This window comes from Diplotaxodon limnothrissa, linkage group LG14 (assembly GCF_057381915.1).
Source record: "Diplotaxodon limnothrissa isolate DT_005_m linkage group LG14, D_limnothrissa_male_GT1.1, whole genome shotgun sequence".
In the NCBI taxonomy this organism is placed as follows: Eukaryota; Metazoa; Chordata; class Actinopteri; order Cichliformes; family Cichlidae; genus Diplotaxodon; species Diplotaxodon limnothrissa.
This window is the reverse complement of record NC_140609.1, coordinates 4,137,757-4,159,105: the sequence shown is the minus strand read 5'-3', so window position 1 is coordinate 4,159,105 and position 21,349 is coordinate 4,137,757. Positions and strand designations below refer to the sequence as shown.

The 21,349-nt window shown below is 43.7% G+C and overlaps 1 protein-coding gene across 1 annotated transcript in view; it reads left to right on the top strand.

Moving 5' to 3' along the window:
* Positions 1–21,349, top strand: part of sez6b (seizure related 6 homolog b) — a 241,983-nt gene that overhangs the window by 200,585 nt on the left and 20,049 nt on the right. Inside the window, exons 5-9 of the mRNA XM_085369986.1 lie at positions 1,571–1,756; positions 4,497–4,665; positions 13,873–14,039; positions 18,314–18,508; positions 19,084–19,222. Of these exons, the coding sequence (XP_085226112.1) occupies positions 1,571–1,756; positions 4,497–4,665; positions 13,873–14,039; positions 18,314–18,508; positions 19,084–19,222 (856 nt within the window). The remainder of the gene's footprint in view (positions 1–1,570; positions 1,757–4,496; positions 4,666–13,872; positions 14,040–18,313; positions 18,509–19,083; positions 19,223–21,349) is intronic.

The window sequence follows — 21,349 nt, the reverse complement described above, 5'->3', positions numbered from 1 at the left end:
CTTCTTGTGGCCGCTGACAGTGGACTCGTCGCAGTGCTTGTCCTTCTTGACCTCAGCATTCATCAATGTTGACCGTAAACTTTTATTAGGAAGATTACAGCATGTCGTAGGTATTAAAGGTACTGCTCCGCATGGTTTGAATGACATCTGTCATGTTAATGGGGATTCTTCTTTATGCTTCCCCTATGCAGTATCGCCACTGTGTAGATGATAGCCACCTTTCTCTTTTCATGATGACCTCAAATTTTCAGCTTCTAAATTCAGATAAAACTGAGTTAATCATACTTGGCCCTAAAAATATTAGAAATATGACGTCTAACCAGATAATCACTCTGGACTGCATTACCTTGGCCTCCAGCGACTGACTAGGACATGTCCTTCAGTGTGCATATTAAACAAATATGGAAAACTACTTTCTTGCATTTGTGCAACATCTCTAAAATTAAAAATATCCTGTCTCAGAGTGATGCTGAAAAACTAGTTCATTCATTCACTATTTCTAGTCTGGATTATTATAATTCATTATTGTCTGGTTGCCCTAAAAGCTTCCGGAAAAGCCTTCAGTTCATCCAAAATAAATAAGTAAAGTGCTATACGAATGCAGGCCATTTACCAAAATGCTGTAGCAAGAGAGAGCAGATTCTCCCAAAAACATCCTCTCAAACAAACATTCTCCCATATCCTTATATACAATTATTTGAATTATCAGGCCCCATCTTATTATAAAGACCTCATAGACACAAAAAACCCAAATAGAGCACTTCGCTCTCAGACTGCTGGGTTACTTAGAGTAATTAAATGTAGAACATGTGGGAGAGGCTTCAGCTTTCAGGCCTCTCTTCTGTGGAACCAGATCCTGCTTCGATTTGGGAGACTGACTCTCTCTGAACTTTTAAGATTAGACTTAAAACTTTCCTTTCTGACAAAACTTAAAGTTAGGACTGGATCAGGTGACCATGAATCCCCTCTTAGTTATGCTGCAGTAAACGTAGTGTGTTGGGGGCTTCCCATGATATGCTCAGCATTTCTCCTTCTCTCACCCCTTGTCACTCACCATGTGTTTATCCATCTCTGCATTTAATTATGAGTTATTATTAATCTCTGGCTCGCCTCCACAACATGTCTCCTGACCTCTCTCCCTCCCCTCGCCCTAGCCCAGATGGCTGCTCCTCCCTGAGGCTGATTTTGCCAGAAATTTCTTCCTGTTTAAAGGGAGTTTTTCCCTCCCACATTTGCTCAAGTGCTTGCTGATAGGGGTTGTCTAATATTTGTGGTTTTATCTGTATTATTGCAGAGACAAAAAAACAAACAAAACCAAGACCATATAACTGAGGGTGTGAAAACGTTTTGAAAGGTGTTAAGTGGGTTATGTGTTATAGGTTAGATGGTGGCTTTGGAGCAGATTCTTTTATAATGCTTGCACCACTGTCAGGAAACACTAGTCTAAATTTCTGAAACTAAATGTCATGTCTTGCTGAAATTTCACATTTTACACCTTAATTTCAGTCTCCTTTTGTGTATTTTCCGCTGTCTCTCTGCTTCCCTGACTCTTTCACCTCTTTCTCTCCAGCCTTCATGTTGAGCTGTGTCTTCCCCAAGCAGCCTCTCTATGGTGATGTATCAGTGAGCAGTCTCCACTCTGGAGGGCAGGCTTTCTTCTCCTGTTTGACGGGCTACAAGCTGCAAGGTTCCTCTGTGTTGACCTGCCGCAATTCTAGCACACCCTACTGGAGTGGGAAGGAACCAAAGTGCCTAGGTAACGTTTCCCAGACGAAACTCTTCGACTAGCCACAGCTGAAGACGGAAATTATACACATAACCTAATTAATTATACAGGCAATATTTTAGTTACAAAGGGTTTTTTATAAGTATTTCATAGCATTTACACATTAACAAAAGTGCAAAATTATTGTTTTTATGCATTCTATTTACATTTAATTGTATCAATAATAATAATGCATTTATATAGTGCTTTTCGGGACCCCTCAAAGCGCTTTACAATTCCACTATTCATTCATTCATTCATTCATTCATTCACACACTGGTGGAGGCAGCTACAGTTGTAGCCACAGCTGCCCTGGGACAGACTGACAGAGGCGAGGCTGCCATATCGCACCATCGGCCCCTCTGGTCATCACCAGTAGGCGGTAGGTGAAGTGTCTTGCCCAAGGACACAACGACCGAGACTGTCCGAGCCGGGGCTCGAACCGGCAACCTTCCGGTTACAAGACAAGCTGCCAACTCTTTGAGCCACGATCGCCCCAAGTCTCAGTCTAAGTTAGTCAGAGAAAGTAATTAATAGAAGTATTGCATATGCGTTTCGAGTGGGTGGGATAGCATACAGGAACATACATACATGCCATCTATGGCCTGGAAGTTCCAGGGTCAAAATGGGATACACCGAGTGGTGGACAAGCAGAAGAAGAGGTTGTGATAGACAGTGTTGATCAAGTTACTTGAAAAAAGTAATCGGTAACTAATTACTGATTACTTCCCCAAAAAAGTAATCCCGTTACTTTAGTGATTACTTATTTTCAAAAGTAATTAATTACTTAGTTACTTAGTTACTTTTTAAAAACACGATTTACAACCTGAATAGGTGATAAAGCCATAGATCTTTCAGCCCAATTCTACTTTTTCTGCATAATCCATCATACAAAATGTAATCAAATGGAAAAGTCTCTTTTTTTAAACTTGTTTTATCAGTTTTGATCTTTTAACTTTATGCATCAAGCAAAAATTTAATTATATGCAACAGTCTCTGACTTGAATAAATTAGTTTAACATTTAAATCTATTTTCTGCACATTCCAGCACATAAAATAAAATATTTTTTGTGTTTACACTCAGTCTTTCAAATAGATGCAAGTAAAACACAGCAGAAAATAAATAAAGTCAAAGACTCAGCGGTCCTGCTGCTCTATTTTCACCTGTAAAGCAGGAGTGGGGTAGGCGGAGGTTTACGCTGGTGCAGGTGTGCCGCGGTCAGTGGAAGAATCCACGAGTTTCTCTGTGAGTTTCCCATTATGTCCTTGCGCACTTGGTGCTTGCTTGGAAGTTTAGGTTTTGTCACTGTAAAAAGAAGTTTTCTTCCCACGCACGATGGACGCTAATGTTTTTGTCACTTTTTATGGAATCAAACTCAAAGTAAGGTCAGTACTTCCACGCTTTAAACGCTGCACGCTCATACTCTCTCCCACATTCGATATGTGATCCATTGTTGATCTGCACACAGCTGTTGTCACTAACAGCGCACTTGCTTACGTCACTGTCATGAGACATTCTCGCAAAAAATCACGGTTTTAGTAACGCAGTAACGCAGCGTTCCTACGGGAAAGTAACGGTAATCTAATTACCGTTTTTGCAATAGTAATCCCTTACTTTACTCGTTACTTGAAAAAAGTAATCAGTAACGCGTTACTGCCCATCTCTGGTGATAGATGTGGAAATAGTAACTGATAGCAACATCAGGAAGAAAGGACACATGAAGCTTGAGAAGGGCTGAGAGGTAACTGGAAAAGATGTGGAAGGTAAAGGCATCAGTGGTCTCCATGGTAATCAGAACACTCAGGCCTGTGACCTCCAAACTGGGCGAGTCTTGCCAGCAGATTTCAGGAAGGACAGAACAGCACGGTCTTAGGAACAGCTTGACGATCTAAATTCTTGATTACAGCTTGAATATTAACAAAAGCTATTTTCTCACCTACATGCAGTTGTATCAAGTCGTGTATCTACTGTTGATAGGTTCATTTCTTGGTAGAAGGTAGTTTTAATTGAAAACTACTGACAGTGTGAATTACTCAGACAGACAGCAATTAAATGGTTTTCCTACAGAATTATTTTACATAATAATAATTGATGCTATTCACATTTCTTACATTTCTTGTGCATTGTAAAATGTACAAGTGTATTTAGACAGTTGTATTCTTTATGTAGTCACCTCCAGTTTGCATTGTTTCTTCTTTGGCTGCTGTTAGCACAACCCAAAAGGCTTTATTTCATCCAGACATTCACATTATTTTTCTGCAACGGAAATTTCATAATATAGTACAAACAGTACTACACTAGCTACTTGATAACAACTAACAGTATCAGGAAGTGTTGACTTACTAAAATTATTGTAACAGCACTTGACAGCAGAGCAGCAGTGGTGTGATACTAATGATGATAATCAAATTATGCAGTAGATGGATCAAATTTATGCTTTACAAGTTTACAATTTATAATGTTAAAATTAAGGGAAATATAAATAATTTTTGCTATAATAAATTTTGATGTTGGCAAATGTCTGAATGCTTTCAAATACTAAAAGCAGTCTTATTAGGCTGGTTCTTGTTTTTTTTTTTCATGGTCACCAGTTTGAGTTTGGTTATTAAGTTAGGGTAATAGAGAATGAGATGATGTCAGTACGAGTAAATTTGACTGAGATTCACTACATAATGTGAAATCCACCACAGTTTAATTTGATGTTCACTTCCATTCCTTCTTGTTTTTCAGCTGCCTGTGGAGGTTTGGTGAGGAACATCACAGTTGGTCGGATTGTCTCTCCTGGTTTTCCGAGCAACTACAGCAACAACCTAACCTGCCACTGGCTGCTGGAGGCCCCTGAGGGCCAGAGGCTCCACATCCACTTTGAGAAGGTAGCACTGGCTGAGGATGATGATCGGTAAGCTATGATTTGAGATTGTTGTAAACTGAAAACTCTTTCCTTTAACAAATTGATCATTTCAAAAACAATTACTCTAAAGCTCCTATGTGCACAATTTTCAAGTTTCCAGTCTTACACAGTCTTAGAATGAAAGACACCCAATGAGTATCACCTAATGCAACAAAGCAGCCTAAGCAAAGAGGCCCAGACCTCCCTCTCCCCAGCCACCTCCTCCAGCTTATCCGGGGGAATACCAAGGCGTTCCCAGGCCAGCCGAGAGATATAATCTCTCCAGCGTGTCCTGGGTCTGCCCCGGGCCTCCTCCCGGTGGGACATGCCTGGAACACCTCACCCAGGAGGCGCCCAGGGGGCATCCTTGTCAGATGCCCGAACCACCTCAGCTGGCTCCTTTCGATGTGGAGCAGCAGCTGCTCTACTCTGAGCCCCTCCCGGATGGCCGAACTTCTCACCCTATCTCTAAGGGAGAGGCCAGCCACCCTTCGGAGGAAGCTCATTTCTGCCGCTTGTATCCGCGATCTCGTTCTTTCGGTCACTACCCACAGCTCGTGGCCATAGGTGAGGGTAGGGACGTAGATCGACCGGTAAATTGAGAGCTTCGCTTTTACACTCAGCTCCCTCTTCACCACGACGGACCGGTGCAGCGTCCGCATTACTGCAGCTGCAGCCCCAATCCGTCTGTCGATCTCCGGCTCCCTTCTCCCATCACTCGCGAACAAGACCCCGAGATACTTGAACTCCTCCACTTGGGGCAGGAACTCATCCCCGACCCGGAGTGGGCACTCCACCCTTTTCCGGCTGAGAACCATGGCCTCAGATTTGGAGGTGCTGATCCTCATTCCCGCTGCTTCACACTCGGCTGCGAACCGTTCCAGTGCGAGCTGGAGGCCCTCACCCGATGAAGCCAACAGAACCACATCATCTGCAAAAATCAGAGATGAGATTCTGAGGCCACCAAAGCGAAAGCCCTCCGCCACTTGGCTGCGCCTAGAAATCCTGTCCATAAAAATTATGAACAGAACCGGAGACAAAGGGCAGCCCTGGCGGAGCCCATCACCCACCGGGAACGAGTCCGACTTATTGCCGGCAATGCGAACCAAGCTCTTGCAACGGTTGTATAGGGATCGAATGGCCCGTAGCAATGGGCCAGACACCCCATATTCCCGCAACACCTCCCACAGGACACCCCGAGGGACACGGTCGAATGCCTTCTCCAAGTCCACAAAACACATGTAGACTGGTTGGGCAAACTCCCATGCACCCTCAAGTATCCTGGAGAGGATAAAGAGCTGGTCCAGTGTTCCGCGACCAGGACGAAAACCGCATTGTTCCTCCTGTATCCGAGGTTCGACTAACGGACGAACTCTCCTTTCCAGCACCCTGGCATAGACTTTCCCAGGGAGGCTGAGGAGTGTGATCCCCCTGTAGTTGGAACACACCCTCCGGTCCCCTTTCTTAAAGATGGGGACCACCACCCCGGTCTGCCAGTCCACAGGTACTGCCCCTGATCTCCACGCAACATTGCAGAGGCGTGTCAACCAGGACAGCCCTACAACGTCCAGAGCCTTCAGGAACTCAGGGCGGACCTCATCAACACCAGGGGCTTTGCCACCAAGGAGTTGTTTAACTGTCTCAGTGACCTCGCCCCCGGAAATTGGCGGGTCATTCCCCTCATCCCCAGACTCTGCTTCCTCCTCGGAAGACGTGTCAGTGGGATTAAGGAGGTCCTCGAAGTATTCCTTCCACCGCCTGACAATTTTCTCAGTCGACGTCAGCAGCACTCCGCCAGCACTATACACAGTGCAGGTAGAGCACCGCTTTCCCCTCCTGAGACGTCTGACGGTTTGCCAGAATCTCTTCGAGGCAGTCCGAAAGTCTTTTTCCATGGCCTCTCCGAACTCCTCCCACACCCGAGTTTTTGCTTCAGCCACTGCCCGAGCCGCATTCCGCTTGGCCTGTCGATACCTGTCGGCTGCCTCCGGAGTCCCACAGGCTAACCAAGCCCGATAGGACTCCTTCTTCAGCCTAGTGGCTTCCTTCACCTCTGGTGTCCATTTGGTTCGGGGATTACCACCACGGCAGGCCCAACCACCTTGCGGCCGCAGCTCAATGCAGCAGCTTCGGCAATGGAGACGCTGAACATGGTCCATTCGGACTCAATGTCCCCAGTCTCCCTCGGAATGCTGTTGAAGCTCTGCCGGAGGTGTGCGTTGAAGATCTCGCGGACTGGGGCCTCTGCTAGACGTTCCCAGCACACCCTCACTACGCGTTTAGGTGTACCAGGTCTGTCCAGCGTCTTCCCCCGCCACCTGATCCAACTCACCACCAGGTGGTGATCAGTTGACAGCTCAGCCCCTCTCTTTACCCGAGTGTCCAGAACATATGGTCGCAGGTCTGCTGATACGATTACAAAATCGATCATCGACCTACGGCCTAGAGCGTCCTGGTGCTACGTGCACTTATGGACACTCTTATGTTCGAACAGGGTGTTCGTTATGGCCAAACTGTGATTAGCACAGAAGTCCAATAACAGAGCACCGCTCGGGTTCAGATCAGGGAGGCCGTTCCTCCCAATCACGCCCCTCCAGGTCTCGCTGTCGTTACCCACGTGAGCATTGAAGTCTCCCAGCAGGACAACAGAGTCTCCAGGTGGAGCACCCTCCAGCACCCCCCCCCCAGGGACTCTAAGAAGGCTGGGTACTCTGAACTGCCAGATGACAGTCAGGACCCGTTCCCCGACCCTAAGGCGCAGGGAACAAACCCTCTCGTCCACCGGGAAAAACCCCAACGTACCGGCAGCAAGCCGAGGGGATATTAGGATACCCACCCCAGCCCGCCGCCTCTCACCAAGGGCAACTCCAGACTGAGACAGAGTCCAGCCCCTCTCCAGGAGACTGGTTCCAGAGCCCAAGCCATGTGTAGAGGTGAGCCCGACTATATCTAGCCGGTACCTCTCAACCTCACGCACTAACTCAGGCTCCTTCCCCACCAGAGAGGTGACATTCCATGTCCCTATTGCCAGTCTTGGCAGCCGGGGGTCAGTCCGCCAGGGCCTCCGCTCCTGGCCGCCACCCGGCACACAATGCACCCGACCCCTATGGCGCCTCCTGCGGGTGGTGGGCCTGCGGGAGGATGGGCCCATGTCTCCTCTTCGGGCTGTGCCCGGCCGGGCCCCATGGACTAAGGCCCGGCCACCAGACGCTCGCCCTCGGGCACCCTCCCCGGGCCTGGCTCCAGGGCGAGGCCCCGGTAACCCTATCCCGGGCAGGGTAAACTGTTCCCTCGGTGTCCTTTTCATAAGGGTCTTATGAATCGCTCTTTGTCTGGTCCCTCACCCAGGGCCAATTTGCCATGGGAGACCCTACCAGGGGGCAAAAGCCCCCAGACAACATAGCCCCTGGGATCCCTGTGACACACAAACCCCTCCACCACGATAAGGTAGCGATTCAAGGAGGATTAGTAATTGTAATTACTAATCTGTTCAAATGTGAGACTCAGGTTACAGTTGGGATGTACATGTATTGTGCATGGGGTGACTTGAAAAATGCCTGCAACGCACCAGCAACGACAGGGTAGTAGCTAGTAAACTGGTATCGTAAAAACATCCTCTTAAACAAACATCCTGCCCCCTTAAATCAAACTTTTAGAAGTTCAGAAAGAAGCATGTGTACTCAACCAATACTGGGTAGTTACCCCAAACATGTATTTGGTCGTACGACATTAAGATCGTTCAATCCTCCCTGGTACCACACATGCCCATGTCTGGAGGACTGTTGTGCATACCCTTTTTAGTTATGTTAATATTGGCAATGGTGAGAAGTGTTATAGTTGGGTTTTAATATGTTTGGCCGTCCAATTAAGGTAAATTACATGACAAAATCCTCTATCCAGAGCACCCCCACCCATTTTCCGCCTCTGCCTCATCATATCTGCAGCACATGTAAGCTTGAAGGGCTTATGCTGAAGAGTTCAGTTCTGACCTGAAGCTTCTTCTGACCTGAAGAAGCTTCTCGGATGAGAGGTGAAACGTCTTCAAGCAACTTAAAGAAGTCCAGACGCTTTTCTTTTCAAGCTCCTTAAACACTTCAGATTGTTAGAAAATATGAGCTATTTGCTGGCTGGTGTAACTGTCTCATGGCTCACACCCTGTTAACTTTGATGTACTACTTTCCTCTTTACTTCAGCACAGTCCTTAACTTATGTTCAATCATGAGGCCTCTTATCTTTGTACCTTCTGCTTTGTCCCTGAAGACTCCACAGAATAACATCAGGATGTCAGTGTAGCGCATACCGGTGACAGCTGAATGTCATTTTAGCAGCATGGGGCTGCAATTAAGGGCCAGTGAATAGAGTAACCATGGGGGAGAAATTAGCTGAGTAATCCATTCTGTCTGCCAGACAATAGTGGCTCCAGGCTGCTCTTATACTCATGCTACAGATGGAGACCTCACAGATACGAAGGGATATCTGGACAGCTCTAGAAACAAAAGGAAAAGATTTAGGTGAAGTGGTGATTTGGAAAGGTTAACTGACAAATGTGCAAAAGGTGTTCATTTAATGCACCAAGGTTTGTTGGCTTTTAAAAGGCCAGAAATAGACTGGTACTTCCAGTATACTGTATAGCACCTTTCTACTCAGTTTGATTGAACAAAGTGTGTTCTACTGGTCTCATTCACACGATCACACACACATTCATACAGCGCACCCCCACCCCCACCCTTTTTAAAACTAACATCAATTCACACAGTCACATGGAGGGACAACTCGCAATTCAGTATCTTGCCCAAGAATACTTTCCCTCATGGGCTGGAGGAGCCACTGATTGATCCGCCGATTGATAGATGCTCTATCATATAACCCTCTAGTTTATTATTTATTTAACTAGTTAGTTATTATATAACCTAAGTATATAAATACTAGTGTTTATTCAACAAAAAAAAAAATCTAAGATCTGTCATTTAAGACCATTTACTCACTATTTCATAGTGTTCAGCTGCACTTCATGAAACTTGCTATGATGTATCCCATGTAGCTATGTACTCACTTTTTCCAATAAACCAATGGAAAATGACAAATATTGGTGATTTATCATTGATACTACAGTACACAAGCCCACAGATATTATATACTGACAGAAAATGACTTCAGTTAATTAATCAGTCTTAATTAACCGTTCTTTCTTGTTTATAGGTTTTTAGACGTTAGCTAATCAATGTACTCAAAATGCTCCCTTGATATTCTATTTAACAGATTACAAATGTAGAGTTTGCTGATTTACTTTTGTTATAGCAAGAAATCACAGGCAGTTGTTATCTGGAAGGCAAGAAAAATTGTTATGAATGCATTAACACTCAAAATGTTGCATGATTTATAGGTAATGGCATGAAAAACTATAGCCAGTGTTTTTAGGGTTTTTACCCATCTAGAGAATATGAGTATGAATATGAGTCTATGTGAATAGAAACAATAAAAATAAAAAGTTATTTTCAACTGCTCCCTTACCCATGTTTTGAACACTGGATGCTCTTCCTGACACAACGCAAAGGGCGTCTCCTCCTGAGACTGAACTGGATATTATTTGTTTATTAGGCACATCTCTAACCCATTACATTATGAAGTAACCAACAGGAACATTAAGAAAAAACATAAATATACACATATTTTATAATAGTTTATTGATTTTATTTAACACTTTAGTGCTCTGATAAACCTTTTTCTTTTAACTGAGAAGAATAAGACAACCACAAGATTGCTGCTGGTGGAGGGCTGTGACGTGCATCAACATCAAATCTGTGTGTGTGTTCTATGTGTGTATATGCCTTCATACATGGTAATTAATGATTGGGTGACACACAGTGTTGGGAAGGTTACTTTTAAAATGTATTCCACTACAGATTACAGATTACATGCCCCAAAATGTACAGGGTGGGCCATTTATATGGATACACCGTAATAACATGGGAATGGTTGGTGATATTAAAGTCCTGTTTGTGGCACATTAGTTTATGTGAGGGGCAAACTCCTCAAGATGGGTGGTGAATGACCATGGTGGCCATTTAGAAGTCGACCATCTTGGATACAACTTGTTTTTCCAATAGGAAGAGGGCCATGTGACACATCAAACTTATTGGTAATGTCACAAGAACAACAATGGTGTGCTTGGTTTCAACGTAACTTTATTCTTTCATGAGTTATTTACAAGTTTCTGACCACTTATAAAATGTGTTCAATGTGCAGCCCACTGTGTTGGATTGTCAATGCAACCCTCTTCTCCCACTCTTCACACACTGATAGCAACACCGCAGGAGAAATGCCAGCACAGGCATCCAGTATCCGTAGTTTCAGGAGCTGCACATCTCGTATCTTCACACCATAGACAATTGCCTTCAGATGACCCCAAAGATAAAAGTCTAAGGGGGTCAGATCGGGAGACCTTGGGGGCCATTCAACTGGCCCACGACGACCAATCCACTTTCCAGGAAACTGTTCATCTAGGAATGCTCGGACCTGGCACCCATAATGCGGTGGTGCACCATCTTGCTGGAAAAAACTCAGGGAACGTGCCAGCTTCAGTGCATAAAGAGGGAAACACATCATCATGTAGCAATTTCAAATATCCAGTGGCCTTGAGGTTTCCATTGATGAAGAATGGACCCACTATCGTTGTGCCCCATATACCACACCAAACCATCACTTTTGTTGTTCCAACAGTCTTGGAGGGATCCATCCAATGTGGGTTAGTGTCAGACCAATAGCGGCGGTTTTGTTTGTTAACTTCACCATTCACATAAAAGTTTGCCTCATCGCTGAACAAAATCTTCTGCGTGAACTGAGGGTCCTGTTCCAATTTTTGTTTTGCCCATTCTGCAAATTCTGTGGCCGATCTGGGTCATCCTCGTTGAGATGCTGCAGTAGCTGGAGTTTGTAAGGGTGCCATTTGTGAGTAGCTAATATCCGCCGAAGGGATGTTCGACTAATGCCACTCTCCACTCTCTCTGCGGCAAGTGCTACGCTGTGGGCTCTTGCTGAATGAAGCTAGGACAGCCACTGATGTTTCTTCATTAGTGACAGTTTTCTTGCGTCCACATTTTGGCAAATCCAACACTGAACCAGTTTCACGAAACTTAGCAAGCAGTTTGCTAACTGTAGCATGGGAGATGGGTGGTCTTGTAGGGGGTCTTGCATTGAAATCTGCTGCAATGACCCGGTTACTGCGTTCACCAGATATCAACACAATTTCGATCCGCTCCTCACGTGTTAACCTCTTCGACATGTCAATGGCTGTGAACAAAGAGAAACTTGTAAATAACTCATGAAAGAATAAAGTTACGTTGGAACCAAGCACACCATTGTTTTTCTTGTGACATTACCAATAAGTTTGATGTGTCACATGGCCCTCTTCCTATTGAAAAAACAAAAGTTGTATCCAAGATGGCCGACTTCTAAATGGCCACCATGGTCACCACCCATCTTGAGGAGTTTGCCCCTCACATATACTAATGTGCCACAAACAGGACTTTAATATCACCAACCATTCCCATTTTATTACAGTGTATCCATATAAATGGCCCACCCTGTATTTTGTAGCATATGGCCAGAGGGGCCGATGGCGCGACATGGCAGCCTCCCTTCTGTCAGTCTGCCTCAGGGCAGCTGTGGCTACAACCGTAGCTTGCCTCCACCAGTGTGTGAATGCGAGAGTGAATGAATAGTGGCATTGTAAAGCGCTTTGGGTGCCTTGGAAAGCGCTATATAAATCCAATCCATTATTATATTCCGTTACGTTACTCAATGAGAGTAACGTATTCTGAATACTTTGGATGACTTAATACATTATCATGCTTTTTACAACTACATGAATGTACTATTGCTGTGTGATTTGTTGCTATTACTGAAGGTCACTCATCATACCAACACCAACTAGATTTTTAAATCTTAATATAAAATGAGTAACAGTAGGGTGGACATTAGGTAAGGCTGCACTTTTTGCAGCGATCTCGTATAGAAAACTATTCCGCGCGTATATAAAACAGGTCCGCAGCTCCGAACCCGTAGTAAAGGGACCTCTGGCGAGTTCCGTGTCGGGCTCGTAGCCAAAAACTGGCTTTACTTTGTTGTCTGGGTCAACTTTGCTAGTGAGAGACAGAGAGAGGCGTTGAAAGGCTGCTCCAACGGAGCTTATTGTTTCAGAGGAAAACAGGAACACAGTGTACAGTCGAGTCTTAATAGCTTACTTACAACTGGGCTACACTGCCCATGAGGCTACATTCTTTAGGGCTATGCCTGTAATACTCTGCTTATTGCCTTCATATTTAAAAAAAATTTGAATAATTTTAAAAAATATTTCTTCACGTCGTTTTGCGGGCTGCAAGTAGAGGTGACATGGGCCGCGAGATTGAGACCCAGACATTAGAGCCTCTTAATGCGTGTTTTGCTGTTTCCACCAGCGTGGAATTACCAAAAATAGAGAGGGGACAGCCTAACATATGAAACAGGAAAAGACCGTCGTGTAATCCCTTTATTTCAACAAAGTAACTGTATTCTGAATACCACCTTTTTAAATGGTAACTGTAACGGAATACAGTTACTCATATTTTGTATTTTAAACACGTAACACCGGTACATGTATTCCGTTACTCCCCAACACTGGTGACACTGTTATTTAGTGATTAACACTGCTGCCACTTAACAAGAAGGTTCAGGGCTTGATTCTACTGGGGCTTTCTGCTAGTTCCAGGGACTCAAACTTTCTCCTGCAGTCCAGTGACGTCTGTGAGTTCTACACTTCAGCCAGTCGCTGACTATAAATGATTTTTTTTATGTTAGTTCTTCTAAATTACTTTTGAGTGTCTGAAAATAGGGAGTATGTATGAAAATGCAATATTGTTCTTAAACCCTCTGAAATAAAAGAAAAGTCAGATGTTTGATTTAAACAACTGGAGGTGTACAAAGGCAAATTGAAAAGAAAAATGCTGTAAATATCTGTTTATAATTTGCTGTACATATGTTTAAACATGCAAATTGATATTTTCTTTTAATTTACAAAGTAGCCTAAATAGATCATTCAAATATGTTACGTTAATCAGTATTTTATACTCAATTGTAGGCAAGGATGCAAACAGATAAAGAACAGCCAGTAGGAGTCAAAAAGTTCCATTCTGTTAAATAAGATACCCTGTAAATAAAATTTTGTTCACTGTCTTTCAGGCTCCTGATCAAGAATGGCAACAGCATAAATGCAGCCGTACTGTATGATTCCTATGAGGTGGAGTATTTGCCTAATGAAGGGCTCCTTAGCACATCTAGGCAGCTCTTCATTGAGCTTACTACAGATGCCACAGGAACATCGACTGGCATAGCCATTAGGTATCAAGGTAAGAATTATGCATGATGAGTTGGATAGCACTTTCTATTACAGCCTGATAATAAAGTGGTAATAGTAGGGTAACAATGAAGAAACAAGAATGTACTAATGTGGTAATTTCTTCTTCTTATTATTTATAATTATTATTTATAATTACTGTTTCCATTTACGGTGACCAGTGGTTAGCACTGTTGCCGCACAGCAAGAATGTTGTGAGTTCAATTCCACCATCAGGCCGGGGTCTTTCTGTGTAGAGTTTGCATGTTCTCCCCATGTTTGCGTGGGTTCTCCCCGGGTATTCCGGCTTCCTCCCACAGTCCAAAGACATGCAGTTAGTGGGGATAGGTTAATTGATCAATCTAAATTGCCCATATGTGTGAATGCGTGAGTGGATGTGAGTGCAAATGGTTGTCTGTCCCTGTGTTAGCCCGGCGACAGATTGGCGACCTATCCAGGGTGTACCCCGCCTCTCGCCCTATGACAGCTGGGATAGGCTCCAGCGCCCCCCGCAACCCTGAAAAGCGAATGGATGGATGTTTCCATTTAATATCATATTAATAACATTAAATTAAACTAAAAAATGTTGTGATTAAAATCTGGAAACACAACAAAGTGGCAATTTAAAGAAATCCACACTCACTATTGCCCTAATTAACTTAATTTAATCTAAACCCACAATAAACCAAAATATCAGTCCACTTTTGTTGTTTTTATTTTGGCCGCCATGGAATCTGAGTGAATGGGGAACTACTGCCTGACAGACCTTTAATCTAGGACTGCGCTCTTTTGGACAGAGATCTCGGATGTTGTTCCTGAGATCTGCTGGAGCCACTCGCCTAGCTTGGGTGTTACTGCACAAAGTGCTCAGATTACCACTGGGACCATTCTTACCTTCACCCTCCACATCTTCTCAAGTTTTTCCCTCAACCCTTGGTACTTCTCCAGCTTCTCATGTTCCTTCTTCCTGATGTTGTTGTCACTGGTCATTGCTACATCTGTCACTACGGCCATCTTCTACTGCTTGTCTACCACTACTATGTACAGTGGGGCAAAAAAGTATTTAGTCAGCCACCGATTGTGCAAGTTCCCCCACTTAAAATGATGACAGAGGTCAGTAATTTGCACCAGAGGTACACTTCAACTGTGAGAGACAGAATGTGAAAAAAAATCCATGAATTCACATGGTAGGATTTGTAAAGAATTTATTCGTAAATTAGGGTGGAAAATAAGTATTTGGTCACCTCAAACAAGGAAAATCTCTGGCTCTCACAGACCTGTAACGTCTTCTGTAAGAAGCTTTTCTGTCCCCCACTCGTTACCTGTATGAATGGCACCTGTTTGAACTCATCATCTGTATAAAAGACACCTGTCCACAGCCTCAAACAGTCAGACTCCAAACGCCGCCATGGCCAAGACCAAAGAGCTTTCGAAGGACACCAGGAAAAGTATTGTAGACCTGCACCAGACTGGGAAGAGTGAATCTACAATAGGCAAGCAGCTTGGTGTGAACAAATCAACTGTGGGAGCAATCATCAGAAAATGGAAGACATACAAGACCACTGATAATCTCCCTCGATCTGGGGCTCCACGCAAGATCTCATCCCGTGGGGTCAAAATGATGATGAGAACGGTGAGCAAAGATCCCAGAACCACACGGGGGGACCTGGTGAATGACCTGCAGAGAGCTGGGACCAAAGTAACAAAGGTCACCATCAGTAACACACTACAACGGCAGGGAATCAAATCCCGCAGTGCCAGACGTGTTCCGCTGCTGAAGCCAGTGCATGTCCAGGCCCGTCTGAAGTTTGCCAGAGAGCACATGGATGATACAGCAGAGGATTGGGAGAATGACATGTGGTCAGATGAAACCAAAGTAGAACTTTTTGGTATAAACTCAACTCGCCGTGTTTGGAGGAAGAAGAATACTGAGTTGCATCCCAAGAACACCATACCTACTGTGAAGCATGGGGGTGGAAACATCATGCTATGGGGCTGTTTTTCTGCCAAGGGGACAGGACGACTGATCCGTGTTAAGGACAGAATGAATGGGGCCATGTATCGTGAGATTTTGAGCCAAAACCTCCTTCCATCAGTGAGAACTTTGAAGATGAAACGAGGCTGGGTCTTCCAACATGACAATGATCCAAAACACACCGCCCGGGCAACAAAGGAGTGGCTCCGTAAGAAGCATTTGAAAGTCCTGGAGTGGCCTAGCCAGTCTCCAGACCTCAACCCCATAGAAAATCTGTGGCGGGAGTTGAAAGTCCGTGTTGCTCGGCGACAGCCCCAAACATCACTGCTCTCGAGAAGATCTGCATGGAGGAATGGGCCAAAATACCAGCTACTGTGTGTGCAAACCTGGTAAAGACCTATAGTAAACGTTTGACCTCTGTTATTGCCAACAAAGGTTATGTTACAAAGTATTGAGTTGTATTTTTGTTATTGACCAAATACTTATTTTCCACCCTGATTTACCAATAAATTCTTTACAAATCCTACCATGTGGATTCATGGATTTTTTTTTCACATTCTGTCTCTCACAGTTGAAGTGTACCTCTGGTGCAAATTACTGACCTCTGTCATCATTTTAGGTGGGGGAACTTGCACAATCGGTGGCTGACTAAATACTTTTTTGCCCCACTGTACGTTAGCGATGTTGTTATGTTGGTTAGCCATCACCAGTTTGTCCATCTGTATCTGGAAGTCCCACAGGATCTTAGCCCAGTCATTCTCAACCACCCAAGGTCCCATTTTGACCTCGGGACTTCCAAGGGGTGTTCAGCACAGATGTTTCTGTATACTATGCCGGCCGCTTGGCTACGGTGTTCCACGTATATCCTGCCTGCTAAGCATCTTGGACCCTGCTGTTTTGTGCTGGATTATCTCAGGGCATCTTTACACAGCCTGAACCTGGGGTCTTGCCTGGTGTGGTAGGCCATTGCCTCTATGGATCTTGTACTTAGATCTTGTTCCTGTGCTGCCCTGATTAGTGCTTCTGTGCTGTCTTTCAGTCCAGCTTTGTCCAGCCATCAGTAGGATTTTTGGATGTCAGTCACTTCCTCTATTTGCCGGTGGTACATACCATGCAGGGGCCTGTCCTATGATGGCTTCTCTTCTTCATTTTTGGGTTTCTGCTGGCTGAGTTATTCACTGAGCATGCAATATTAAAACCAATCTTTTAATGGCTAAGGAAGCCCAAAACGATTTAACAAACAATTGGTTGACAAACAACTGGTTGTTTTTTTTTGTTTGTTTGTTTGGCTGATTTAAGACACGGGTCAAAACCTACAAGTTACCACAGAATACATAGATGAAGGTAAAATTTAAAATATGGTTCATAGCTTTACTGAACTAAATATAATATTTTTCACTATTTTGCATCAGTCTTTAAACATTTTTTGTTATGAAGCTTGACTATCTGTTAACTAATGTTTTCTTTTCTGTGTTTCACTTGAAAAAAGAGACCTTGAAATAAATCTAGTGAAAGATGCAATATGATTTTAACAAAATCACATTTTTAAGAAAATATAAACAAAATACATTTGATCTCAGAATCAGAATATTTTAATAATCCCTAGGAAAATGATGTAGAAAAGAAAGCTATTAATACAGATGAACACTCATCTGAGTGAAGAGTAAAGGACAAACAAATTAGTAAGAAAAAAGTAAGAAAATTAGTAAGAAAAAAGTTAAACTAAAGAGAAAAAGCAGCAACTGAAACAGGCTGTGTGCTGGTTGACACATGCACACTCTAAAAGATGGATTTTGAACATATATATATAAGGGCAAATATAAACAATTGTTTATTATTTATTAATGGAGCTTCTAACTCCAGCACGGTGGAACAGTGGTTAGCACTGTTGCCGCACAGCAAGAAGGTCCTGAGTTCAATTCCACCATCAGGCCAGGGTCTTTCTGTGTGGAGTTTTCATCTTCTCCCTGTGTTTGCGTGGGTTCCCTCCGGGTACTGCGGCTTCCTCCCACAGTCCAAAGACATGCAGCTTGTGGGGATAGGTTAATTGATTAATCCAAATTGCCCATAGGTGTGAATGTGAGTGTGAATGGTTGTCTGTCTCTGTGTGTTAGCCCTGTGACAGACTGGCGACCTGTCAAGGGTGTACCGCACAGACATGTCAAGGGTGTACCCCTCCTCTCGCCCTATGACTGCTGGGATAGGCTCCAGCATCCCCTGCGACCCTGAAAAGGATAAGCGGAAGCGAATAGATGGATGGATTCTAACTCCTTCCTACAACTATTTTTGTAACATTACTTCCATCTCTCTAGCTTTTTCAGCGGGTCACTGCTATGAACCCTTTGTGAAGTACGGTAACATGACCAGCACTGACAACACCTGGTCAGTAGGAGCTGTGGTGGAGTTTGCCTGTGACCCGGGGTATACTCTGGAACAGGGATCTGTCACCATTGAGTGCATGGATCCTAACAATCCACAGTGGAATGAGACTGAGCCTGCTTGCAGAGGTTTGTATGCCTGATTTATTGACATGCATCTTTGGATTACTTGTGCTTCTTTCTTGTCATCTTCTACATTTTTGCAACAATTTTGTCCATTTTGAGTCACTTTCCCCTTGATACACCCATCTTAACACTTAGGATTGAACTCAGAGGTAGAGCAGATCATCTACTGATCGGAAGGTTGGTGGTTTGATCCCTGGCTCCCCCAGTCTGCGTGCCAAATATCCCTGGGCAAGATATGAATGTGTCTGAATGTTAGCTAGTAAGCACTTAAAACATAGTGAATGTGGCATGTTGTAAAAAGCACTATATAAGAATGAGTCTCGGGGGGCTCACTGACATCTTTGGCCCCAGGATGACAGATAATTAAACACTGACTCTCAGCAATACAAAACTGACAGCAGACTTCATTTCTTTAATTGTTTGTATTACAAAATTCTTTGTTCTGTTTCTATATTTAGTGAGATCACGCATCCAATTTGCTTGTTACACACCCCAAAACAAAGGGACAGAGCGATCTCTGATGATGACTTAGAGATTTAAACTGTAAACATGTTTTTTTTTGTGTGTTTGTGTTCCAGCTGTGTGCAGTGGTGAGATCACAGACTCAGCTGGTGTGGTGCTCTCTCCCAACTGGCCTGAATCCTATGATAAAGGCCAGGACTGTATCTGGGGAATCCACGTTGAGGAGGACAAGAGGATCATGCTAGATATTCAAGTGTACGTATCCATCTTCCACATGTTCAATCTATTTCACTCCGTTGGCCTTTGATGAGCATAAAACCACATTACTAAAGCAGCATCTAATCATCACAAAACTTGCTTTATCTCCTTTGCTGATACATACAGCAGTCCCAGGCTTCAAACACATCCACAGAAACAGTATGACACTAACAAAGCGCTACCTCACCATGACTAGTAAAACACATTAAAAACACAACAGGCAGCTAATGAACGAATGCTCAGCTTGTGAATGAGATGTGTAAATGGCACACAGACAAAGGTTAATTAGGTGCAGTGGAGAAAACTAATTATATCAGGGATTTGTTTAGGAGCCCTCCCCCAATCCCCAACCCTGCACTCTTGTAATGGCTGCTGCACCAAGGCCGATCAGCAAGCACTCCAGCGGGTGGTGAAAGAAGCTGGCAGAATTATTGGAACAAGTCTGCCAGAGATCAGTAATATCTTCCCCACTCGCTGTCTGAGGAGGGTGCACAGTATCCTGCGGGACCAACATCACCCTGCGCGCCACCTTTTCCATCTAAGATAAGATAAGATAGAACTTTATTAATATCTTCTATCTGCTGCCCTCAGGGAGAAGGTACAGGTCTATACAGGCCAGAACATCCAGACTGGCCAACAGCCTGTATCCACAGGCTGTGAGGCTCCTGAACTCTCTGCCCCCCTCTCACGGACAATAACCATATCCAACTTCTTAATAGCAATGAACTGGTCTGCATTGGTGCATCATATCTTTATTCTCTTCCCCCTCCTGCCCCCCCTCTTTCTTAAATAGATAACTATCATATCTGATATCATATCTCACAGTACAATAATATTGAATGGGTTGCATTGTTGTATTTTGTCATGTTTCTCAGGTCTTTGAATTTCTACGAACATTATTGCTAAGGATTGTCTTATTGCATTGGAGTCACACTGGGTTAAATATGTACACTTGGGTTTTAAGGGGTATTTATTATTTTCTTCTTTTTTTTGGGTTGTATGGAAGCCCCAAACGCAATTTCATTGTTCTTGACAATGACAATAAATAAATAAATGTGTGGAGTACAGGGTGCAAGTGTACAGCATGAGAGTGTTTGTTTCCTGAGATTGTGGTGCCAAGGTGAAGACACAGAACAGCACACCCTGCTTTGTCAGGGCCTGATAAGTCAGTCAGCCATAGAAAATCATTTGCCATTTGCAAGCAAATTAAGGGGGGCTCATTTGCATCGGATGCATCTTAAGCTCCGCTTTTCTCTCTCTCTCTGAGCACCACCTGTGTTGTACTTTGAGAAATACTGATTAATGGCTTCTTCTGGATTTTGAGAGGGAGTTTGCAAACATCAGTAATTATTGCTGCTGAGCAGGTGATGTAAAAGTAAAACTTCCCTGGCAGCCAAATCTGTGTTTTAAGAATAAAGTTACTATAAAGCATGGACCTGAAACACGTGTTCTCCATAATATGACACGGGCTTCTTCTGTTCCCCTAACCCTTGGTTTAGCTGTCTGGCATATTACAATCTGGTCTAAAGTCTGGACATAGTATAAAGTCAGAAAGGCACCGAATGACCCAATGTAGTTACTCACTTCTGCTATTTTAGCTACATGTGAGATCATCATTCTGATGATTCTGATTTGATTTATTACTGCTGTTGAAATTAAAAGCTTGATTCTTCACTGATCTGGTTCTCTAATTCATAATCCAATACCAGTTTAAAGTTTTCTCCTAATTGATAAAAATCATTGTTTTAACACTGTTAATGGTCAAAAACTCCACATGATCCTTTAATATTCTCTCAGGAAAGGTGGCAGGATTAAAACATATGACATTAAATGCAACATCAGCTATTTTAAATTTACTTTGTTCAATTGTTGGATGCTACAATAAGAAATATCGTCACAACAGATTGAATGTTACTAGAATGAAGTAAATGTCATAAGCAGATAGCTGTGAAAACCCCTGTTGCTCCCCCGCTTTCCTGAAGAATCATCACTGTGGTTTCTACTGTATGTTGTCACTTCTGGGATGATAATTGGGGATTTAGACTTTCTCAGGCACATTGTTACATGTGTCAGTGTCAGTGAACGGGAATAATCTGTGAAAAATCTGTAGCTCAAACTAAAGGT